Source organism: Dipteris shenzhenensis, chromosome 3, assembly GCF_047967505.1.
Source record: "Dipteris shenzhenensis isolate YYH24624 ecotype China chromosome 3, Dip_SZ_1.0, whole genome shotgun sequence".
Taxonomy (NCBI): Eukaryota; Viridiplantae; Streptophyta; class Polypodiopsida; order Gleicheniales; family Dipteridaceae; genus Dipteris; species Dipteris shenzhenensis.
In genome coordinates, this window is record NC_141598.1 from 44,988,645 (window position 1) to 45,014,167 (window position 25,523).

The 25,523-nt window shown below is 41.2% G+C and overlaps 2 protein-coding genes across 3 annotated transcripts; both read right to left on the bottom strand.

Moving 5' to 3' along the window:
• Positions 1 to 7,819: 7,819 nt before the first annotated feature.
• Positions 7,820 to 10,467, bottom strand: LOC147903870 (nonsense-mediated mRNA decay factor SMG7-like). 2 transcript variants are annotated; one of them, XM_087372853.1, is made up of 3 exons: positions 10,247 to 10,467; positions 8,057 to 8,179; positions 7,820 to 7,915 (listed from the first exon to the last, which is right to left on the bottom strand). In XM_087372853.1, the coding sequence occupies exons 1-3, from the start codon at positions 10,271 to 10,273 to the stop codon at positions 7,838 to 7,840; spliced, it is 228 nt and encodes a 75-aa protein (XP_087228979.1). In that variant the 5' UTR covers positions 10,274 to 10,467; the 3' UTR covers positions 7,820 to 7,837. The 2 variants fall into 2 exon arrangements, with proteins under 2 accessions (XP_087228979.1, XP_087228978.1); XM_087372852.1 differs by having other exon boundaries at positions 8,407 to 10,467.
• Positions 10,468 to 20,991: 10,524 nt separating this feature from the next.
• Positions 20,992 to 22,046, bottom strand: LOC147903871 (uncharacterized). The gene is made up of 3 exons (XM_087372353.1): positions 21,758 to 22,046; positions 21,523 to 21,639; positions 20,992 to 21,411 (listed from the first exon to the last, which is right to left on the bottom strand). Exons 1-3 carry the CDS (start codon positions 21,887 to 21,889, stop codon positions 20,992 to 20,994), a joined length of 669 nt encoding a protein of 222 aa, XP_087228479.1. The 5' UTR covers positions 21,890 to 22,046.
• Between the last annotated feature and the right edge of the window lie 3,477 nt (positions 22,047 to 25,523).

The following is a 25,523-nucleotide window of genomic DNA, read 5'->3' on the forward strand; positions in this document are numbered from 1 at the left end:
AAAGTGACTTATGGAGAGGTTATACTATCATTGCACTCATTGCAAGCGAGAAGTACAACATCAACATCGTATTATCATGCACCACTTGCAGATGTATGGGGAGGAGCCCGAACCAGTACCCATCGTTGACGTTGCACGTGTTGATGGACTATCGGTAAGTAAAAGCTATTTAAGTTTGCAGTCTTATTGGATACCAGGAAATACAAGATCTTATATTTACACGAAATCTTAAAATAGGATGAGAAGGGTGATGAGGGTACGCATATACCTTCACACTTTGAGCAAGACTATAGTCTCTCGGATGATGACGAGGGTATGGTCGACATGATGGATTCTATTTTTAGGGGCACTACATCCCATGTACACATGATGTCAGAGTCTGAGGTCAAAATGCGAGAGTTGCAATCAACACAATTGTACGAGAGTGCTAGGATGTCTAAACTACATGCTTGTCTCTTAATCTTGAATCTACAAGTAAAGTATGGGTGGTCGGATACAAGTGTCTCGGCCTTAATGAGGTTAGCTCTTGCATTAATTTGACTCATTATTTGGATATTGTTTGTTTTGAGAATCATCATGTTTGTTTTGAGAATCATCATTTGGATAGTGTATACTGAATTATCATTGATCGAAGCCTATGTATGTTTGAATTGTCATAGGAGGAGTTTAAAGAAGTAACTTCTCAAAGGGATTGGATTGAGGAGACAAGGAGAAGGAGGAGGAAGAGAAATACAAAAAAGACTAGAAGAGGTGAGTCTTCTGTTTTTCACAAAATCTCATTTTTTATAACCCTTGAAAATCAAGCATGAAAGCTAGCACATAGCGCTAGCAATACAAGGAGAAACATGCTTCAACACTCACAAAATGAAATCTCACAAAAAACAAACCTACATTGCTCAAAGAGACTGACCTTCTTGAAAAACTTCTTTTCACACAAGCAAAGAGGGAGAAGGGTGGAGAGGGAGCACAAGTGTTAGGAGAGGGGTGAGTAGTGGTGAGGAGTGGAGAATAGAGAGGAGGAAAGTGAGGTCATCGGATATAGGTGGGAGGAGAGATTTCTTTTCTCATAATAGAGATTGCTAAAGAAAGCGTCGCTATATGGCGATGCTGGTCAGTCGCTATATAGCGATGCTTATATTTAAAAGCGTCTCTATATAGCGATGGAACAGAGCAAATCGTCGCTATATAGCCATGGAACAAAGCAAAATGTCGCTATATAGCGATGCATTAGGACACTTATTGTTTAAAGTTAAAAAAGAAGCTCATAGATGCTATTTTATTACTGTTAATATATTTCCTTACAACTTATGTTGTGATTTTATAAGTGTGCAGATGGAAGGGTTGAGTGGAAGCTCATCAGATGATGCACCAACACCCGAGAGCACAAAGTGGCTTACGAAGAGATATTATCATTGCACTCATTGCAAGCGAGAAGTATGACATCAATGTCGTATTATCATGCGCCACTTGCGGATGTATGGGGAGAAGCCCGAACCAGTACCCACCGTTGGTGTTGCACGTGTTGATGGATTATCAGTAAGTCAAAGCTATTTAAGTTCGTGGTTAATATTGGATACCATTATGATACGAAACCTTGAGACAAGATCTTATATTTACACAAAATCTTAAAACAAGATGAGGAGGCTGACGACGGTACGCATATACCTTCATACTTTGAGCAAGACTATAGTCTCCCAAATGATGACGAGGGTATGGTCAACATGATGGATTCTATTTTTAGGGACACTGCATCCCATGTACACGTGATGTCAGAGTTTGAGGTCAAAATGCGAGAGTTGCAATCAACACAGTTGTACGAGGGTGCTAGGATGTCTAAACTATGTGCTTGTCTCTCAATCTTGAATCTGCAAGTAAAGTATGGGTGGTCGGATACAAGTGTCTCGACCTTAATGAGGTTAGCTCTTGCATTAATTTGACTTATTATTTGAATATTATTTGTTTTGAGAATCATCATGTATGGATTAGTGTACCGAATCATTATTATTCGAAGCCTATGTATGTTTGAATTGTGATAGGTTGCTCCAGAAGATGTTGCCTATACCAAATACCATGCCTGCATCAAGAGATGAAGCAAAGAAGATGCTAACAATGGTGGGTATGGATTATGATACCATCCATGCTTGCCGTAATGATTATATTCTCTTTCGTCGTGAGCATGGAGATTTGCCTAGTTGTCTGAAATATGAAGAACAACGATATAGAGATGACTTACAGGGTGATCAGATACCGATAAAGGTCTTGAGACACTTTCCCATCATTGCAAGAATATAGCACATGTGCCGATGCAAATCCATAGCGGAGTTGATGACATGGCATGCATCTCATCGGTCCACTGATGACACATTGAGGATTCCTGCAGATTGTGCAGCTTGGAAGCACATAGACAATCAGTGGCCAAACTTTGCGAGGGAGCCATGCAACTTACATCTTGGGCTCGCCATGGACGGCGTGAATTTTTTCGAGTTATGCTCAACATCTTGGTCGACATGGCCCATAGTCATGGTGAATTACAATATCCCACCATGGCTAACAATAAAAAAGGGACACCTTATGCTTGCACTACTTGTGCCAGGGAAGTACAAGGCAAAAAATATGGACGTGTACATGGTGCCTTTGATAGAGAAGTTACAGATATTATGGAGAGGAGTGCGGGTCTTTGATATTTCCAGAGCTCCTAGACGTACCAATGATATTTTGGTCAGGGGTATCTTGATGTGGACCATGCATGACTACCTAGGATATGGAGAGTGCGTAGGTACGTGGTTGTGTCTCTACATGTATAATATAGGATTATGCTTTTATGACTCTCTTTTGCAAGCATGTCTTATACTAACACATTCATGAACGCGTGCAGGACTTGTTACAAGTGGGTATCATGCTTGTCCTATTTGTGTACCGGGTTTGAAATCGCTTGCATGACACTCCAAACATATGAGAAAAAATGTTTATGAAGGTCATGCTCGATACCTTCCACTGGACCATCTCGCACGTGGAGGTCGACTTGATCCACCACCATCATATTTGAAGGCAAGTGACTAGATTCAGGCTTGGAGGGTGAATGACTGACCGCATTGAGGGTAGACGAAGCATTTTTTGGGGTAGCCCACTCTCGGGTTGCGGGGCCCGTTTGGAGTCTCATATGATCCCGGATGGCTCTAGGCCAAACGGTGACCGTAGGTTAGTTGCTCTATTTTACGCACCAGCTCTATCGTATGGTCGGTGGCCTATTTCAAGACCGAACCCCAGTCGACTGTTTTGGGCAGATTAGGTCGGTCACCCAATTGGGTCCAGCCGACTACGACTAGTGGCTATATAAGAGCGAGCCCGTAAAGCCCATTTCATCACTGGCTACAACAACCCTAATTCCTTAGCATCTAGCCTGCGTCCTCTACTGTTTCTAGCTCGCCATCAAAGCTTCTTTCACAGGAGCGCACGGCTGGGAGGCAGCGCCATTTATTGTATTAGTTCTACAGTAATCAAATTTTTGATTCTCCATACTATCTGTTTTCTCTCTTACGTACGAGATCCTGTTTTCTATTGAGCACAGACGTTGTATTGTTTTCTTACATGGTATCAGAGCCTAAACTCTAGCAAGAAGATTTGGTAGTGTGTTTCTGTTTGTGAGCAGATTGTGAGAGATGGCCCAGCCTGCAAGACTGCGAATCCCAACGTTCGGCGAAAGTGGAAAGTTGGACGGCTCTAACTATCCACTCTGGAAGTTCAAGATGAAGACAATCCTAAGCGCATATGAGCTTTGGGACTTTGCTACTGGGGTGGACGTTTGGGCGGTTGCGAGACCGGATCCAGCCAATGCAGGACAACAGATAGTACCAACTGTGGATGAGATTCTCGCGTGGACAAGAAGAAATGCAGATGCACTATGTTATATTGTCTGCAGTATGAGTGATTCCATTATGGTGTTAATTCAACATGTCACCACAATGGAGGAGGCATGGACGGTCTTGAAAAATCAGTATGAGACCACGAATCAGACACGGATTTAGAATTTGGAGACTCAACTCGCGAGCAAAAAATTATCTGAGTCTAAAGTGGCAGAGAAGTTCATCACCAGGGTGAAGAATCTGCACGATCAGATGACTGCGATTGGCATCACCATCACCAGTGAGAATCTAGCACAAAGGTGCATACAGATTCTCCCACCAAAGTATGACGGTCTTGTTACGGTGCTAAATACGCAGAACATAAATCCACCCCTCAGCTTTGAGGATTTCAGCACGATGCTTTGGGAGGAGGAAATGCATCAAAAGACGAGGACTGGAGAAAATTTAGCTTTCTATGCTGGATCAAAGAAAGGTAAGGGTAAGGACTCTGGTAACCCATCTTCTTCTGATGATAAAAAGAGAAAGAAGAAGATCAAGTGCTTCTATTGCAACAAGGCAGGGCACAAGCAAAATGAGTGCCGAAAGAAGATTGCAGATATGAGAAGAACAGAGTAAAGAAAGAGTTCAGCAACAGCACGCAGGTAGTACCAATAGAGCTGTTCGTAGCAATTGAGGAGATTTGCACGGAGGCAGTTCATGTACCTGTGGATGAACCTTGGATTATTGGCAGTGGTGCATCATGCCACATGACTAGTCGGAAGGATTGGTATACCTCTCTATAGCCAGTAGGGAATGACATCTTGGTAGCAGTCGGCAATGATGCAAAATGTCTAGCAAAAGGAAAAGGTACGATTGCTCTCAAGTCAGATGGAGTTGTAAAACAGTTGTTCGATGTTCTTTATGTGCTAGATATCAAGAGGAACTTGTTGTCTGTTTCTACGATCACGGATTGGGACCTCAAAGTTCAATTCGATAAGAATGGTGCACAAATTCTGGATCTTCAAGGGAAGGTCTCGTTGGTAAAGGTACACGATGCAACAACATCTATGAACTCTCAGCTTTCAGTGCTCAAGCCGATGTGAAGAACACTAAGCTATGGCATGAGAGGTTTGGTCATCTAAACCTTAGTTCTTTGAAGGAGATGCATAAATGTGGAATGATTGCAAAACCAAATAGAAATTTTAGATCTGCCCGATGTATGTGAAGCTTGCATGATGGGCAAGCAACATCGGCATCCCTTTCCTAAAGAGGCCAGCAGGGCAAAGGCTCCTCTAGAGCTTTCGCACGGAGCTCTGTGGAAAGATGGAGACAGAAGCTTTGGGTGGTTCCTACTACTTCATGATGTTGATCGACGACTACAGTAGAAGGATATGGATATACTTCCTGAAGACTAAAGATGAGGCTTTTAGTAAGTTCAAGGAATGGCACGTAATGGTCGAGAAAGAATCGGGGAGGGGGCCACAAATGAGACATCCTATTCATAGCACACAAGTCTTCTCGCACTCCTCTCGAGTCTTTGGAACCAACCAAGTGTGCCTAAATAGTAGCCCCCACATTCTTGAAGATATGCATGGGATCTAAGAGATGATTGATTTGTAACTGACCCCAATAAGGAAGCTCGTGAAAGAGATAGCCTTTTCATACCAAGAGAAGGTTCCTCTCCAATGTATTGTCTTGATTTTGTTTTTTGTTTTCATGTTTGTATCTACATTAGACATGGGATTGCATCGCACGTCCGACGAGTACAGAAACCCTCGTAGGAGGAGACATCATGCTCTCTATTCGCCAAAGGACTTTGATTCCCCTCAAGTGACACCTCAGGGGCCTACCCCTGTGACTAGACTCCTCTCGGACATAGCACTATGATTATCCCTCGGGGAACTCCTTTGCTAGCAACCCATGGCTTTGTCGGGAGTCTCGACGAGTTTGTGGCACAAATGACCGATAAAGAGGTAGCGAGATTCTTCTCTCTACTATCCCAGAGGACCTCAGCAATTCCCTCTCCTACACCGACGGCTGGACCTACTACCCAACTGTCCCCTCGTGCCCCTTCGACAGAGGGGTCATCACCTGGGCGTGCCAATCATAAGGAAAGGAAGAGTAGGAGGGGTCACTTATGTTTTGTTGACTTGGGAGATGTAGATGAGTCAACACACTCACATCCCTACAGGTCTCCACTTGGTCCTGAGACCCAGTACCAATCAAGTCCCTTGCCCTCTTCTACTCCCATTGCTACTCCTCGCTTCGGAATTGCTCACACAAACACCACTCGCTCAGACTCTGCCACTACCATGAGTCCTCCTTACCCAATCAAGGACCTGTCCTATCAAATCACAATTGCTAGAGAGATAATAACAAATAAAAAGGACAAAGCAGTAATGGCCACCATGGAAGGTAGTAGTAGTAGTAGTAGTAGTAGTAGTTTGCATATACTTCGCCATGTATATCCTCTTCTATATCAGCTCGTTTGAGCGATTTTATATCACTCTTTTCGAAAGGGTAATTTTATAACAAATAATGTTGTATATCTTCGACATGTATATGCTTCTGTTGCTCGATCAGTTCATTTCAACAATTTTGTATCACCCTTTTCGCAAGGAAAATTTTATAATAAAAAGCTTTTTTTTGTAATTACTATTAAAAAAACATTAGTGGAACAAAACAGAGCATGTTGTGGCCCTGTTTAGCCCAACTAATGTTTTTGTTTTAGTTTTGTTAATCATCGCTATATAGCGATGTTTACCAGTGTCGCTATATAGCAACGTTTATCAGTGTTGCTATATAGCGATGCTTATATAGCAACCATTCTTTTCCGACACTTATAACGACATAAATAACAACCTTTGCGCCCGTCAAAAGAATATTAGTGTAAAAAACATCGGTATTTTCGTCAGAAAAGAGCCTATGCCTTGTAGTGAGAACAGGCACATTCACTGACCAACCATACATATACAATAATGATCAAATCCCATGTGCCATCTGAGCAAACCCTTTTGGGAATTCCCCAAAGCAGATAGGACTAGCGCAGAATCACTAATGAACCATTTAATAAAAAAGAATAGGTGGGATGCACAAAAGCAGAGTATAATGAAAACATTCCACAAAGTTCTCATAAAAGAAATCGAATGTATAGAAGCATGCCTTGCTCCAAAAAGAAAGTGTTTTTGCAAAGTGCAAAGGACAATTTCAATTTATAACATTCACTTCAAGGCCTTGGAGGTCTAACGAGAATACTTTTCACTTATCTTGTTTATCTGACCAGCCTTTCAATGACACTAAATGGGAATCTCCAGACACTGAAATCACACGAAATTGTAAATTTGAATCATGAATAAAACCCGTAGGAATATATGGAATAAATTATAGTACCCTCAAAGTCGTGGACGTAGAGAGTATGATTTGCATTGGATTTCATGTATCCTAAGTTACCCATGCAAAGTTTGCACCTTACATTATCTCTCTTATGATATAGGTGAGGATTGATTGGGCCTTCTCTTACCAATCCTCCCTTAAGTTGGAACCCTAACTTAAGTAGCATTTACTCGCAATGGCCAAAATCAGAGTAAATACGTCAGAGGCATTGCATGGACATCACATTGAGTTATTTATTCCCTTTAAACTTTCAGCGAATAAAGGTTTAATGAGATGTCATGACATTGAAATTCACTTTTTGTAATCCTTCAAATAATCTAGCATAAACTAGTACTCACAGAATCAGCTCACTGCTGAATGTAATCTAATAGTTTTCATTTTAGCAGTCATGCCAAAACTTTTGAATATAGTTCTTTCTTTTTTTAAATTGCAACCATGCCATTCACTTTCCGATCACAATTTATACCTTTATAAGGTTAGCACATATCCAATAATACAAATTCATATTTTTGTTATCACACCTTGTCCTGGTAAACAATAGACCATTTAGTGGCACAAAACAAATGAAAAAGCTATATATCAAGTCATCCAATAGCTCTTGATTACCATTCCTCTTCGCAAGTTCTAGTACCCATAATTTTGGCCGCTTGTGCAGCCTTGCGAGGTTTTAACTTTGATGACTGCAATGTTGCCTCAATCCCAAGAGGTCAATGACAAGTTAGCCACTTCAAAGTGTGAGATCTTATACATCAATCTTGAGAACACAAATAATTTTAGATGATGATTGGAATCTAAAATCCAAGGCAAAGAGTACAGAGCACCTTTTCAATAATGATAGTCAGATTTTCCTTTGCTGTTCTGAAGGGGTTCTCGACTGCCAAACTCTGGAAGTAGTGGTACACTGCGAGCAGATCATCTCCACTATATACAGCCAACACCGCCAGCTGCATGTGCAGAAATTGATCCGAGTTCCATACACATTCATCCATAGGACCCCTTGTAGAGAGCAACTTTAAAAATTAATTTTCCAGGTCTTTAGTCTGGGGTACAAAATGCATAGTAGCATGTTGCAAACAAAAGAGAAAAGAAACCAAAACTCATAATTGTTCTCCTGGTTCCAAAGAAACCATATAAAGAACAATCATAGTGATCCCTAGGATCATGTAGAAACCTGCACTAACGCTTCCGATGAGAAAAAGGGAGTTTTGTTTGACTGACTCTTCATCCATTTTCCATACACCATTCCTGCAATACAAGCAAATAGAATAACAAGGCCCTTAATAAGACCAAGCTTAAAAGGAAAAACATACATGTAGTATTGGATGCTTCGTTGAGTGGACTAGCGCTATCAGTTTCCATTTTATGAGTATAAGCCCTTAACTACCATCTCTCTTTTGTAAATGCCAATGTCCACTCTCCTTTACAATCAAGAACAACATGCTCTTTTCTATCTGATCAGAACAAAGCATAACTTTAAAGATCTTGAACTTGCATCTGTCTTCTCCCAAAGCAATGCGCATGGCATGGTCACACAGGCAAAAATTAAAAAAGAGACCTATGATATCACAAAAGAAAATGGAAATCTAACGGCACAAGCAGTGCATGTATGAAACAATATATCCGCTCATCATGCATCAAAACCTACAAAAGCCGTGATACAGATGCATAAAGAAGGAGTTTACGATCCCCTCCAACAAGAACAGCTACAAAACACATGTATCATCAAACAAGATCCCTTACAAGGCAACAATTTCAAAATGAACAGAATAAAAGACTTCCAATTACGCCACAGGAAAGAGCGAGCTATCTAGAATGGAAACGGTGACCTCTCTATCATCGAGCTCTTGTTTGTGGGGATAGCAAACAAAACAAAACTACCATCATGACCTCAATTCACAATCGAGGCTTTGGGAATTTTCCATGGCACAGACCGAGAGAACAAATTGCAAATGCCGAAGCCCTGCTAGACATCATCGATTCCCTTTTAAGCTCTATGAAAGATTCAAGGCATGGTGGTGGCATCAGTGTAGCTGACTTTGTGTCTGCAATCCTTCAAGCCCTTTCTAGGCCATCCAATGAAGATGAAACTGTCCAAATACACTGGGAGTTATTGGGGTTCGGAGCCAATGGTGTTCTACATTCTTTCCATCGCTCAATTTTCCTCCATTCTTTGATCGGATTGCAAACATAAAGCCCATTGCATCGCAAATCATCCCAATCACAACAAAGCAATAACCCTCCTCCCGATGCCAGAATACGGACACGGGAGGGAAGGAACCTGATTTGTTTTCTATGCCACTTTGCCGAACCATCGATGAGGATAAAGTTATCGGTACTTTTCTCTCTACACAAAAAGGAGGGGGCCTTGGCATGACATTTTCGAAACTCTCTTGAAGGAAGTTCTCTCCATCTTTTGTGGACAAACCCAAACCTCACAAGAGAGATGAAGGGCAGCTTGGAGATGGTTTCATCTAGCAACTCTAAAGGCAGCCTCCCCCAGATTTGTGGGTGGAGGGAATGAAGAGAGGAGGGTTCCAACTCTAATGGCATTCCTGCATCAAGAACATGAACTGCTCCCTTGATTGTAAGAGCCAGTGCACACAATCCTCTTAAGGCCTTTACAGAACACTAAGTTGCTAAAGCTGTAATGCAAAGGAATGTAGGATGATGAAGAGGAAGAAGCTGTAGCAGTGAAAAAAGAAGGAGCGACTCAGCAGGGCGGGAGAGAGAAATAGCGATCTGCACACTGTAAGATTTGTATCGCCATTCGATTTGGCTGTATTTTTTCAGGGGAGTTTTAGCGAATGGCCTGACCAAGGCTGCTTGTTAAAAGGAGGAAAGCCACAGCTTCAAGAAGGCAAGATCAGGCACAAACCACCTAAACTACGTGTTCTGAAACAGTAAGGTCTCTTCCATGCGGAACTTCCAAACAATTTCTCATCTTCAAGTCATTCTATATTCACAGTGCTCAGCACGAAGATCCTACACGTTGAGGATGGGGATTCACATACGGAAACTGATAAGAACATCTGGACCATATTCAATATTTTGATGAAAGGGAAGAAAGATGGCTATCCGTTCTCCTACTCAGCAGAGAGTCTTTCTCTGAAACTCTGAAAAATATATTTTTCCTTTCATTTTTGGTAAAGCACAGGCGATGCCATAGATGGGAGCACAAGAACAGAATAAAAGACTTCCAATTACACCACAGTAACGAGAAAGCACGAACTGTATGCAATAGAAACAGTAAAGTGCTAAAACGGGAGTTCCCTCACCCAAAAGTGGAGTTTAGCTTAACTTACCCATCCAAAAGTAGAGCTTAGGTATTTTAAAAATTCCCTCAAAATTTTGAATAATCACAAAACTTGGGCCAACTTCAATCCTTAAGCACTGTCTCTAGGAGAGCCAGTGCTAACAATATGAATCATTATGCCAGGTTATACAAGGTTACTTGGTTCCTCTAGAAAGCCAATGCTTGGGTGACTTAGCTTGGCACTGGAAGTAGATCTGCATATAGCTCTCCCTCTACTCCATGAGTGTAGGCCTAGGGCCTTGCCCATTTGTTTGGCCACCTTTTGTAGGGGTTTCTTTCAGGGCCTCCCCCCCCCCCACCTTTTAATATGATACGGATACTTTTATTTTTTGATTTTTTATTTTAAAATGAATCATTATGCTTGCCCAAAGGAAAGGCAAAAGGTCTTGAAAGGAAAAGCAAGTTCTACGACCTATGACAAACGGCCACTTGGCATTGTACTATCTGCTCCTATGTGGGCTTGAACCACCGACGTTTATTACTAGAGTGTTCCTAACCTTGCATCTATTCAATTAATTAATTAATCTAGCATTATATAGCTCCTAATCCTAAATCTAAAATTTATAACTTATGCTCTACTAAATTCTTAAATTTTATATCTCCTAATCTAAACATCGGATTTGCACGGGATTTGTTGCACTAGGTTTGTAATTTTGTGTTTCATTCATCTTGAGATTCAGAAATTCGGTCAGCAAAAGTTAGGGAATTTAGATCTTTCACCGAAAAATTTGATTGGTGATTTAATTAAAACATTAATCTAAGCTAAACCCCCTAATCTAAATTAATATGTACATTTAATTAAAACCCCCTAAGTTGATTAAACCTCCATGCTAGATGTATGCTCTAGGCTTGATTGAACTTGCTTTGGATGATGACTGTAGTCGGGGTGTGTTTTATATTAGAGCTTATTATCCATTCCGATGTATTACGATGTGGCCACATATTATTTAGTAGGAATATCCTTGCAAACTACCTGAATCATCACGTGGATTGCCCATCAAGGGTAACCATAACATCACATGAACCACTCGGGTAATTATGTCACAAAATTGTTCCTTGTATAAGCTCCTTCTTCTTTGGAATCAGCCATCGCTTTTTGCGGTTTCTCATAACCCTAGTGGGATGGGTCTTTAATTTGTCCTTGTATTCCCCAAGGAGGCCCTCCCCATGGAAGTGCTCTTTAAGAAAACTCTATCTCTAGGTGACCGCGATCAAGAAACCACAAGTTTCACTTGGTGGGCCGGTAATGCTCGATTGATCAATCTATCTAGCAATTAGCTACATGTATACCCCATTGGAAAGAGTGGTTATTTTCTAAGGATTTGAGTGGAGACTAAAACGTAGTGTTACCTCTCTATTTCTCACTTAAAACCCCCTTGAAACCCCTCGAACACACATTCACTATGTGGACCTTTCCCTACCTTCTTTTCATTCCTAATCTTAGCAGTTTCATCCATATAAATAGTCTAACCATAGCAATTTATATTCATCCTCATGAGTAGGAAATAAAGTATTCTTATGTTTTTCATGGCTGCAACTCATTACAATATATAAGAAGCTCAATTTGATGCTCCCCCATTTCTTTCTACTTATGATCTTGGCACCTCATTTTAACTACACTCCTAAAGGGTAAAGGGTAAATGCCAAGGAACATGCACAATTAAAAGCATCTGAAATTTCTAATTCTTTTGCAAGTACATAGTCTCTAGTCTTGTATTCCAAAATGAAGGTCTCTAGCCTTATAGTTCAAAATGAAGGCCCTCTCTATAACTCTCCCTTGTCATCGCCAAGGGAATAGTACTCTACAGGGTCAATTTTTGATGCTTATTCCCAGATGCTTTGTGTACCTTAGAATAATTTTTGTATTACAACTAGCACATTGTTGATATATCTTTCAGGCACAAAATGTGTTAGTATAGGCATTGGTATGTAGGTTTTTATAGGCATCGGTTGCAATCAATGGGTGTATTGGCATATATACCAACGTCTATCTTGACCTACATACCCTACGTTGGCATTCTAGACAAAATTATAGAAACTATTTTGCAATATGACCCAAAATCTTGTTGCCATGCAAGTTTTATCATTTTGACCATTTAAAATTTAAGAACATCTCCACTAAGGCAGGATCAAAATACTCATACATTCAAAATGAACTTAATATATGAATTGACATAATGTAAGTAATATAGAAGTGAAAGTGCCAAGGATACGAATCCCTCTCCATAGCAGACAAATCAATTAGTAGCATTTGCACCGCCAAATAAATCTATCTCTAGTTCTATTCCCAACTCACCTATATCATAAGGGTCTATACTACCTAAGACTTGATCCTCCTCATTCTCTTCAATAAGATGATTCATGATCCGTGCCTCTTTTCCACATGTCGTGATCTCCACCTTCTTCTATTCTGGTGTCATTATCTCCACCTTCTTCTCCCATATCGTGATCTAGATATTCCTTCCTAGATCCATCAACATCAACTAGATCCATCGGCATCTTTGTATTCACATCCCTATCTTCAAAAGTTGGTTTACTTCAAGGAGCAACTTGGACCACATTACCACCACCTTGGATCAAAATGATCAGATGACAAACTAGGTGACAAACTACCTCTATTCAAGATGAAAAATCCATTAATTATATTAATTTATACTTAAGTATGAACATGTTACAAATTTTTGAACACTAAGGCATAAGCTTAATCCATTGGTACCTACCTGCTCACATTGTTCAAGAGAAGAACAAAAGTATCACTTTCATTGGTCCAGAGTTTAACATCAAAAAATAATAGTAATAGCCATGACCAAGGCATCGACCCACCAACCATCCAATGCTCTTAGCACATCAACTTACCCACATCTACTTATTGCTTTCACAATGCCCCTAATCTACCACTATTAACCCTAGCACTTATACAAATGAAGTGGGGCTACTAAGAGTGATGCTAATACATGGTTGTCAAGGTATTCTTGATGAGGATTCCTTTTAAATGATTTGGACTAAGAAGAAGATACTAGCAAGGAAAGAGCCATTGGCCCATGCTCCACAAGGGTCAAGCAGATAGAAGCTTCACTATTTGAGACCCTTTTTGCACATGTAATTTGTTATCAAATTCAAAAGTAACATCTTCTTGCATTCATTTTACTATTTTTAGCATTTAATTCATAACATAAGGCTTGTTCAATACAAGAACCAGGCCGTCATAATTCCTTGAACATAGTATGAAAGCATAAACATACAAAATATTAAATTATACACATCATGATAGTAAAATGCAAAGCCATAAACATTGCTATATTGCATTGAATCTAAAAAAGGAGACAACTAGTATCAATGCCACACCATTGAAAAATCATAGTTTTTAACTAGGCGAGAAATATGTCAGGAGATTCTAGCAATTTACCAAGAAAGGTGTGCCCCAACCTATATATGTATGTATAATGAACGTCTATCCATTTAATAGTACAAATATGTACATAATCATTATGGCATTAATATATGGTCCCATTGGAGAACACGTGGCTCCTCATCACCTCAAAATAGTAATGTCCTTGTACTAGGTGAATAGTGCAGATATCAAACTTTTGCCACTAATAAATATAGAGTACTAGATTATGAGACACACCAATGGATTGTCTACACCTTGGTTGCAACATGTGTAAACATCTAGCAAATGGCACTACAGTGTTACACTGGCACTCTCCCAAATGTGTTGTTGGTTTCTTAAAAAGGTGACACCAAGCTGGTGTCTTCCAAACCACTCTCTTTGTATGGAAAGTAAGAAAACTCTTTGCAAGGTATCATCTATAGAACCACTTCCTAAGTGACAATGGTACTTTGGGTTTATTGTCTCCATAGCTGGCACAAGAAACCACAAATTAGTATGTAAGATGCAAATTGCAACAAAGAGAAACCCATAACAAGAATGGAATGCTAGTTGTAATGGTTGTTTCTCTTAAAGTAGTTTGCAAACTCTTTATAGTGTATTGTTAAGGTACACCAACTATACTGAAAAAAAACAATGCAGAAAGCATACATTTTTTCTCCACAACACATAGTTATTCTATATATCATATGAACGAATCCTTGTGGAAGCACTACTAGGTATAAAGAATGACTCACATTAATTCTTTGAAGATTTATGAACTAGTACAACTAATGTGCAAGAAAAGATATTTTAGAAAGAAGCACAAAGACCTAGACGAAGACTTGTTGGTGGCGTCCATTGATGATGCCACACGCGTGTGGTGGTGCATGGGGTAGGACATAGACGTAGGCTGTTTGCTTAGGGGAGCTGATATAGACACTCTATATCTAGATATATGAATTTGTAAGATTTTGTAGTACTCTTTTCTAGAGCATATATTTTGTTAGGTATGCTATTTTTAAGTAAATCTTCTTTTGTTGTGTTTATTGAAGCATGCACATATACATTTATACTCAAACAAATTCATGAATTCTATTTATTTATACTCAAACACATTTAATTCAAAAAAATTCATGAATTCTATTTATTTATACTCAAACTAATGTATCTAAGAAACCAAGATTGATTGTGTTGCAATCTAGCACTACATTGGCATACAATGTATTACGCACGTAATCTTGCAAAATTCTATGTATGAAAGCAGAGAGGGGATATGCATATAAACATGTTTAATTCAAACAAATTCAATGAATTTTATTTTTTTATACTCAAACTAATGTATCCCATAAACCAAGATTGATTGTGTTGCAATCTAGCACTACATTGGTATACAATGCATTATGCACGTAATCTTGCAAAATTCCATGTATGAAAGCAGAGAGGGAATATGCATACAAACATGTTTAATTCAAACAAATTCATGAATCTTATTTATTTATACTCAAACTAATGTATCCCATGAACCAAGATTGATTGTGTTGCAATCTAGCACTACATTGGCATATAATGCATTACACATGTAATCTTGCAAAATTCCTTGTATGAAAGCAAAGAGGGGGTTTTAGGAAAGCTAAGAAGGCATTACAACAATACCCTAAGGAGTAATCCTACACTGAGTGAGGAAAGCCAAGCGGTTCTAGTGTTGGAAGGGGTCATCAAACTTCAAAATTTATCTTTTGAAATTAAAGATCCCACCTTGAGACCCAGCAAAGCGGGACTCCAACTTGTCGTAGACGAGTCAGGCTACTCATTATTTATAATGGTCTTGATAGATGGCCCCGCCTCAGGTGGTCTCACATGCTTTCCACGTGGGGGGGCTCTAGCGTTGTTGATTACATCATGAGATCCCCTGCCTTCACATCTCATATCACTGATTTTACTGTAGCACCTCTTCCTCCAGGAACTAATCATACCTACCTATTCTTTAGTATTTCCACTCCCCGTTGCACAGCACCTTCCACCCCATAGATTCCTTACTCCACCTATCATGACATATGCTTTGACCACGATCTCTCACCTATATACTCAGGCCGTCTGTACATACTTCTCACTTATATTGACTTCATACCCCTATTAGAGGACCGGCTGTGCTGATCGCTCACTCACTACACGAGGCTGCCCTTCATGACTTCCCTCACACCACTCGCTCCACTCGGTCACCACCACTTGATCACCTCACTACACGAGGCTGCCCTTCATGACTTCCCTCACACCATTCGCTCCACCTGATCACCACCACCTAGGATCGTACCTTATAATAGTTGGTACGATAATGAGTGTAAGGCTTTACACAGTCAGCTCAGATTCAAAACCATAAACAATCTTCTGAACGAACTAGAGACGCTACGCAAGTATCATCAATTGTACATAGAAAGAAACTAGAATTCGTTCATTAGAACGAGGAGGAAATACTGAACATTTTGTTTAGTAACAACTCTAAGGGACGGTCCCCCTCACCACTCACTGACACTCAGGTTAGGTATAACTATGCATGCACGCTATATGATATCCCAAATCAGCTAGTTCCTAACCTCTCACATATGCCATGCCCCACATCGTGCACACTCTTCACTAGGGGAGGAGTGAAGGATGCCGCAATGAAACTTCATAATGGTCGACGAGCAAAGGATCATGAGGGGGTATGCACTAAATTCATTGCATATGGGATTACCTCCTAGCCCCAATCTTAGCAAAGCTCTTTAATCAAGCTGTTTGTTTGGGGTTTAAAAGCACTTGAACCATTAACACTATTTCACCCATCCACAAGGCAAGGGATCCCATGAGCCCGGAGAATTATAGGACCATTATGATTGGACATGTCATGTCCAAGATTTATACATCAGTGCTTGATTCTGAGGTCAGTCAATTTGCAGAGTGTTGAGGACTTAGAGCAACAAGACAGGCTAGTTTCTGACATGATCATGGTACCATGGATCACATTGTCATGCTTAGGTGTATCATCGACGAGGAGGCGAGGGCACGGAAGTAGAGGGGGTTTACTGTTGCTTTGTGGATTTTCGCAAAGCATTTAACACTATTCTGAGAGCCCGCCTCCTGTGACGGCTACAGGATTGGATTATGACCAAGAGATCATTTGGGCTGTCATGGCACTTTACGAGAGAGTCTCATGCAGAGTCCGGGTAGGGTCAGGTTGGATAAACAAGATCATGAGCACTATTGGGTTCAAACAAGGGTATCCTTTATTACCTACCCTGTTTGGCCTCTACATTGACAAGCTCGAGATAGTGATGCGTATACAGGGGGGATGGATGCTCTCTTGCTGGCACGCTGATCCAGATATTGTTGTATGCAGATCATGAGGCACTTTTGTCTTCCTCAGCAGAGGGGGGCTCCAAAGACACCTCGACACACTACAATTTTTTTGTGAGTCTCATGATTTGAAGGTCAACCTTGGTAAAACAAAGGTTATGATCTTCAATACATCTCGAGCCGTCATGCAACAGGAGCAGTTCACGTTTGATGGGGTTTTCATAATCTTGGGGTTTTCTTCTCCGGACCCATCTTCATTATGAGACCCACGACGCAAGCCTGCTTGGGCAAGGGATACGCTTCATTGGCCAGACTAGAGAGGCGGTGCTTCCGCTCGCACTTTTAGAATGCATGTACCAAGGGGCTGCTTTTTAACTCCTTCGTCTGCCTAGCGGGGATGTATGGCAGCCCTTGATGGGGGCCAGATTTGTCGGATATAGAGTGGCTATAGGTTCTCATGCTATTGCAGATGATTCATGGTGAGCCATCCGTTCCTCACCAGATCATTCAGGCTCGGTTTGGGCCATTCCCATTATAGCTAGATGGGGCATTTCAAGTCATCACATATCTATATCGAGTCAGGGAGTACGGGGATTGCACTTTTGGGTGCAACAAACTACCATCGCTAGCATTGTCCTCCTCTATGGCACTATTAGCAAGGGGTGACCAGAGATGCTAGTATGCACACACACACAGAGATGGTTTGAACAAACTGGGGCTCCACATGGATAGAATTCCTCCCCTCCAGTACAGTATGGACGCTTTATTTTCTCCCCTCTTGTCACACGAGGTCAACCAGGTCATTCGTGAGGATCTCTTACAACTACACATATTCCGGACCTGGCTCGAACCAAGCAAGCTTCCAATGAAGCTCAGCTTCTACAAGGATAACTGCTTGTATATCACAAAGGAGGGTTTCATTGACCCACTGGGATACATACAGATCCACCTACCCCACTCAATGAGGATCTCTATTGGATAGTTTCGATTCTCTTTGCATAGACTTCATATCGAGAGTAGCAGAGCAGAGGGCCTACCCAGGGAGAGGCGCATATGCACATTATGTGTACAGGAGGTTGAGATGGAGGAGCACTTATCTTCAAGTGTGTTGTTTACTATGAGATCCGAGAGCATTTCTATTGCCTCTTCAGAGATAGCTCTAGGGTTTTGTCTCGATTCCTCTCCTATCCAGACCATAGATGCTTGGCGGCTTTCATTCATGAGGCAGCCAGGCACTGCGAGAGGCTACTTCAATCCAGGGAGACAAGAGCAGACTTCTTTCTTGGCAGATCCCTCTCAGAGCTCTATCACGGAGTTCTTCCAGCCAGATCGCACGGATCCCCACGATACAAGGCCGCAACATGATCATGACCCAAAGCTAGTGACTCAACACCTCAGAGGGTTGACACACAAATTACACTTGAGGATATCCCCTCTTTGTTCAGAGTCGAAGCCCAACTAACTGGGGTTATCATAGCCCTTGTTAGGCACAAAGCTATGACCAGGAGACGTCACAGGTGCACACCTGTCCGACAACACTGTATTGCCGATTTCATGCCTCCATTCCCTCATCCACCCCGATGTCCTGATGATGAGATTGATGTAGCCGACCATTGACATAACTATAATGTACTTAGTACTATCAATTTGCATTTTTTGCATTCTGCATTGGCGTGGATGCTCGTTTAGTAGCTCCACCCTCTCAACTCATTTGTACCAAGCTTTTCACAGTCTCATAGACCCATCGGTCTTCCAAAGATTTTAATAAATTTTCATTCTTTCTCTCTCTCTCTTTCTCTCTCTCTCTCTCTCTCTCTCCTACTCGCTCGTCAGACCCTAGACATGGAGGATAAGATGATAAGGGCATAGGGATTATCAAGAAGAGGAGACGTGGAGAGACAGAGCCAGAGGGTTGTCATGCCATGCAATACCACATATCTACCCCTATGTGTAAAGAAGAGTGTCAAGGCATCCAAGTCCATGCTAGTCTCCCCCAAGGATTTCATCCAATCACAACCGAAGACAATATCGATTGGACCCATGTCCGATGCAAAGATATCAACTACAAAATCATAATCATGAGAGAAGCAAATCCTCACATCCTGGCAACATAGTTTGTTGGTCATATGATAAGAGTGCAGAGCAAAGATAGACTAGGACAGGTGAAAAATGACCACCATGTACTCCTAAGATGTGGAGTCTATGTACACTTCAGAGAAAGATATGATGACAAACGAGACAACCTAAAAACTCTATTGGAATAGCTAGCTACAAAGCTAGGAATCTATCTAAAAGATGTTTTGAAACACGAAACAAAGTACTTGGACTAGCACACAAACTAGTCCAACAAGTATCCACTTTATAGCAATCTATAGTATTCTATTTCCCCAGATGTAAAAGATCAATACTTGTTGATACTAATCATAAGTTCCATAGATCTTGAAGGACCTCAAGAGGACTTTAATAGAATCATATCATCTCTCTCTCTCTATATATATATATGTGTGTGTGTGTGTGTGAGTGTGTGTGTGTGTGTGTAGATGGAATCTCTCTCTCTCTCTCTCTCTCCCCATATATATATATATATCTGTTCATGGGTACATGTGTGCACGTGCTTGCCTCGCTTACTAACAACCCGTGTCCCTCCTAGGATGATGCCACTGTCTCTTTCAAGAGGGACACGGGTTCTAACCACTCTCCCAACTAACCCACTTCCATGACCAAGTCTGCGTTGGCCTCTATTTGATGGAGATGATGTGACACGAGAGACCTTATTACAACAAATCAAATAGTAGGAGGTGACAGTGCCACGGGAGATAGATCGAGCACATCAACACATCACAAGCTTCTATGCCTTCGAGTCAACTGGAGGACACAATGGGGTAGAGCAGGAGATAGCTGACATGAGGGCACCATGGATCAACGAGAAGAGACAATGTGGGTGGGTGGAGGCACCACGCGTGATGCAAAGGCTGACCAAAGCACACATGATAAAAGGTCCAACCCATCACTGCCTCTATTCTAAGAAGACTGCCCGAGCCGAGGAGTCACTCTTGATATGATCCTCCAGAGACAAAGATCACGAAGACCAAGCCCCCCGTCACAACGAGAGTACGCAAATACGAGACACACCAATGGAGGATCTTCTGTATCTCCCCTAGACACTTGGTGCTCGATTTCAAGACCATAGCATACCGCATTGCAGCAATTTCAGCTATGGTTTTGATTTTGATTTTCTTGTTAGCACTCAACATATGGCAACGGTCTTAATGCACCCTTGCACTTGCCCCAGCCCACGATGGCTTGTATTTGGATCAATTTTGGATGTCCCTATACGTCATAGGACCATGAGGCCTTTGGAAGATCGTAATCTCTCTCTCTCTCTCTCTCTCTCTCTCTCTCTCTCTCTCTCTCTGTCTCTCTCTCTCTGTCTCTATCTCTGTCTCTGTCTCTCTCTCTCTCTCTCATACACACACACACACACAGCTTGCAATGCATGCACACGTGCTTGCACAATAACCCAGATGCACACATGCACACTCGGGAACTAATAAAAGGACTTCGTAGACGAAGTAAAAATTCTACATGACTAAAATCCCTATGTCCTAGATGTGATCTAAAAGACGTTAGTCACAAACGTGCATATGTAGAACAGTTTTAAAACCTCAAGATTAGTATTTTCAAAGCACCGAAATAAAAAGAAACCCTATCTCCTCCTTATCAAACTTTAGTGTTTCTAAACCTTACATAACAGAGCTCATGCTTTGATTGCACGATGACTTGGCCATTGCTGCACATTCCAACACACACTGCCCTTTGAAACTTGCAAGAGCATGTGCAGCCATACGGCCACCATTTTCTGTGAGAACAGCCTGATGGAACTTGATTAGGCCAGATAGAAAGAATGCATTGCAGAAGAGATCACATGAAGGTTTATCATGGAAGATCCACCATGATAATCCAGAGTTGCAATTGTTCTTCGCACAGTTCCATATACATCTTACTGTACGGACTATGCCTGGCTGCAGAGGATCTTCAAGGCCTATTTCACGCAAATCTTGCACCCCTAAAAATTCACTCAGACTGAGTTTTCCATCGCCATCACTGTCAAATACATGAATGATAACATCCACTGCTGCATTTGACAGAGAAACTTGACAGACCTGAGCATGCACTACATGTTAGATTGCAGTATATACATTGATAAGAGACATTCATAACATAACAAAACTTTTATGCGTTATCCAATATCTTCAGCTGTCACACAAGGTTACCTGAGAAGCAGCCCATTGAAAATCCTCTTTTGAAAAACCACGAATGCCTCCAGCAGCATAAGCTGATATTGCCAAAAGCTTTCGCTTTTTACGCAGCTCAGCAAACTGTCGGAAATCCTGAAGGAAATTTACATCCACATATTGAAGAGTACTCCTATTCAGCTTGTGCACTTACATTAATAAGGAAGAGTTTTTCTAAAATGAGATTGTGAGTATGGAACTGGAGGAAACCTACCATGTACATACAGCGATAAAAGCTGTGCCAAAGCTCATTCTGAGATGAACAGGTCAAATAAAAATCTAAAATGCAAAGCACTAATGTTTGATGAATGTCCAACCACTGTCTAGGCTGTAAGGACACAAACATCTTTTGGCACACCTGGTGCTTATTCGGTAACCACACCTACAAAACTCTATCAAACAATACAGAGGCATGGAAACAAAAGAGAGCACCATTTCTAAAGAGACAAAAACATATGCAATAGGCAATAAAAGGGTCTACTGCAGCCCAGAGACAACAAAAGACTGTGATACAGCTTTACAACATATATGGATTGACTGTCTCTTATGGTTGGTAAAGAAAACGTATGTGTGCGCAAGCGCGTGGTGGTGGTGCGGTGTGTGTTCCAAGCAAGGATTTGAGCCTAACCCTATATGGAATCCCGAGGGGTTTTGTATACATTCACCCTTTTTCTCATTATCAAGGCAACGTATAGTCAGAAATTGTTGACGTTCACTCTCCCACAATCTCATGCACTCACCTCTCTCCCCACACTGTCCTCCTTTCCATCAACATAAGGTCCTATATGGGACTATATGACTCTATAAAGACCTATGCCACCCTACAACGGGCTGATATGGCCCTAGAAGAGCCTATACAAAAACGTGCATGCACTCAAAGGGCCCCTAAGGGGTGCACCACTAGAAAAGCCTGCATACAGTGTGCGTTCAAGGGGTAATAGCTAGATCCCAAATTAGATATGGATAGTACATTACTTTCCCTTTATGGAAAATTCAAATTTACAATTTTGTCAATTAAAAAACCCCTTTTATATGCAAATAGGTTACAAGAGCTTCCAGAAGAATTAGTAAATCTTAAAAGTTGATGAGAACAAGGTGGAAGAGATGCTACTTATCACGACAATTAGATTATTTTAAAACTAACCAAAACATCATATTAGTTTATTTTGAAACAACCAAAACGTCTATATGTATATAGGCAACCCTATGGGTTCTTGGATCTTGTCCCCAAAGCCCCTCAAAGCTATCCTTCATCTAACTGCCACACTAAATATATTAATGCTTTGACTAAATGATGAGCTTTTTCCTTCATGCATGATTGACATATAATTTTGCAGTAGCGCATCTTATGACGGATTATCAAGGATAAAATGGCTAATAAAAAGGGTAGGCACATCTTTTGACAAAATAATATGATGGCCATTATTGATATAATCAGACTCCATCTCAGCATCCTTGAATCTACTTTGAAACAAACAATGCATTTTGATTCCTCTAATATGATGACCTGCACACCAAGTAAGAAGAATCCCAATCTCTTAAGGAGCTTTACTAGCAACTTCCTCTTTTACAAAAGACATGAGCCACTATTGTGTGAGGGAATGAATAAATATGAGTGGGGGACATCCAAGCCCCTGTGATGTTGAGTTGAACGGAGGCAGGCACATACGGGCATGAAAAAACGGATCTCCTTGCTACAGCCATAACACTCTGACTATCAATGAGAGTCATCCAAGAGACTGTTGACGAGAAAAGCAGGCAGTGAAAATAATCCCTCAACCTCAAGATGGTGAGTGCAAGAGAGCATGCAGTCAGCCCTAGGAGATCCATGCATGACAAGGTTGGGGTGGATCAAACTCACATTGAGAATGCATGGAGAGTGGGAAGGGATGAGACATATGACAAGCCACTGATCATCTAGTTTAAACATGCCAAAACAAGACAAGACATGCTCATGAAGGGAGCAAACCCGAAAGGAACCCCAATCTTCATTAACGAAGATTTTACTGAGATGCAAACTGAGGAATGGAAGGAGGGCATCAGGAGGGTAATTGTCACGTCCTCACAAGGAAAAGGAGGAGGCACACAGACACGTATCTCAATCCCTAATGGATGAGAGGAGAAAGAAAGGTCTCTGTTTTAGATGTGGAGAGAAATGGAGCGTGGATCAAAACAAGGCATGCAAAGCTAAATCAATCAAGGCAAACTAAGTATGATTATAGAGATCTTTGAATCTGAGGATAAATTGTCCACCACAGAAAATGCAGAAGAGTTTCATAACTGTGGCATGAGGTTCTACGGGATGATGAGGTGGATGATGAGAATTATGTGTTCAATCCAAGAGCCTACAACCCATGTGAGCTGATAGCTATGAATGGGTCTAGGACCTGGAATTTATTACCTTGCTCTCCATAAACAGTCCATTCACAGAAGTGGGTAGGCAAAGCTCCTACCATCTTGAGAATTCCTTTGTAGGCAAAGCTCCTACCATCTTGAGAATTCCTTTGAGCATTGTGAACCCTGCAAGGAAGATAAGGGTAATGGGGCTGTGAGTGATGAAGAGATTTCTGGGATACCAGGCGAGAGTTGTACACAATATCTACCAATGCTTTAAAGGGTTAAGTAGTCCCACCACTTTCCGAATCAAAAGGCGAGTAATGGGCAAAGATGCCCATGTTTTGGTGGATAGTGGAAGCACCCACAGCTTTGTAAATTCTAAGTCTATCCATGCATTGAAGCTAGCAGTGGATGATCTTCCTCGCAGCTTGACGTTTGAAGTGGCTAATGCTAGTTTCACCATCAGCCAGAGAAACTGTAATGATGCTGTCATTAACCTTTCCTCGAAGTATTCCTGTACCATGGATCTATTTTCTTTGGATCTTGGTTCCTATTGATATCATCTTGGCTGCGACTGGCTCAAAAGACTAGGTAAGTTTACTATGAATTCACAGGACATGACAATGAGTTTCGAAGACATGGGCAAGGAAGTTTACTTATCTGGTGTTCAATCTCAGAAATTGCAGTTGGTAACAGCCAAACAATTCACGAGGCTTCTCAAGAGAAAGGTTAGTATATTTGGTTTAAATCTTGAGGCTGGAAGCAATCAGAAATTTGGTAAGGACTTCAAAGTAGAAGACGTTGACATGCTGGGACTGTTACGGCAATATCGGGACATATTCAGAGAAACTCCTCCTGGTCTTCCCCATAAGACAGAAGTAGATCATGCCATTTATTTGTTGGAAGGAACTAGACCTATCAAGAAGGCTCCTTATAGTATCAAAAGCAGAAAAAGAAGAGGTTGCTAATCAGGTTCAGGAGTTGTTGGATAAGGGCTTCATCACCCACAGTCAATCTCCATTTGCCTCTTTGTTTTGTTAGAGAAAAAGAAAGATGTTACTTTCAGATTATGCATTCACTATAGGTAGCTCAATCCCTAGGGTGGATGTTGGATGAACTGAAGGGATCTAAATACTACTCTAAGATAGACCTCAAGCCAGGGCACCACCAAATAACAATTAAGGAGGGTGATGGTGATGACAGCAGTACAGAGGAGCATCTGCAGCATGTAGCCAAAGTATTGGAGGTTCTTAACTTTATGCCAAGCCCTACAAGTGTTCTTTTATGGTGCAAAAGGTGGTGTACCTAGGCCACGTTATCACTCCTGAAGGTATTTCACTGGATCCTTCCAAAATACAAGTGATTCAAGTGGCCAATCCCTTCAACACTCACTCCGTTAAGAGTATTTCTTGGTTTGACATCATTTTACAGAAGACTCATCAAGCGTTATGCCAAAAGAGCAGCTCCACTTACTGATTTGCTCAAGAAAGGAGCTTTTGTATGGGACCCTTTTGCTCAATCAGCCTTCAATGATCTCAAGAAAGCCCTTAAGACAGCCCCAATCTTGGCATGTCCAAAATTTTCAAGACTGTTTCTAATAGAGACAGGCCATGGAGTAATTGCTTATGAGAGCAGGAGATTGA

Bases quoted from the DNA above. Each gene is read 5' to 3' on its own strand.
- LOC147903870 (XM_087372852.1), bottom strand. From the start codon at position 8,547: ATGTATGTTTTTCCTTTTAAGCTTGGTCTTATTAAGGGCCTTGTTATT. The intron at 8,180-8,406 runs GTTTCTACATGA...CTGCACATGCAG, and splicing joins CATCGGAAGCGTTAGTGCAG to CTGGCGGTGTTGGCTGTATA. The intron at 7,916-8,056 runs GTGCTCTGTACT...GCAACATTGCAG, and splicing joins TGACTATCATTATTGAAAAG to TCATCAAAGTTAAAACCTCG.
- LOC147903871 (XM_087372353.1), bottom strand. From the start codon at position 21,889: ATGTTTGTGTCCTTACAGCCTAGACAGTGGTTGGACATTCATCAAACA. The intron at 21,640-21,757 runs GTAGGTTTCCTC...AATTTCCTTCAG, and splicing joins TTTATCGCTGTATGTACATG to GATTTCCGACAGTTTGCTGA. The intron at 21,412-21,522 runs GTAACCTTGTGT...GTGCATGCTCAG, and splicing joins TTCAATGGGCTGCTTCTCAG to GTCTGTCAAGTTTCTCTGTC.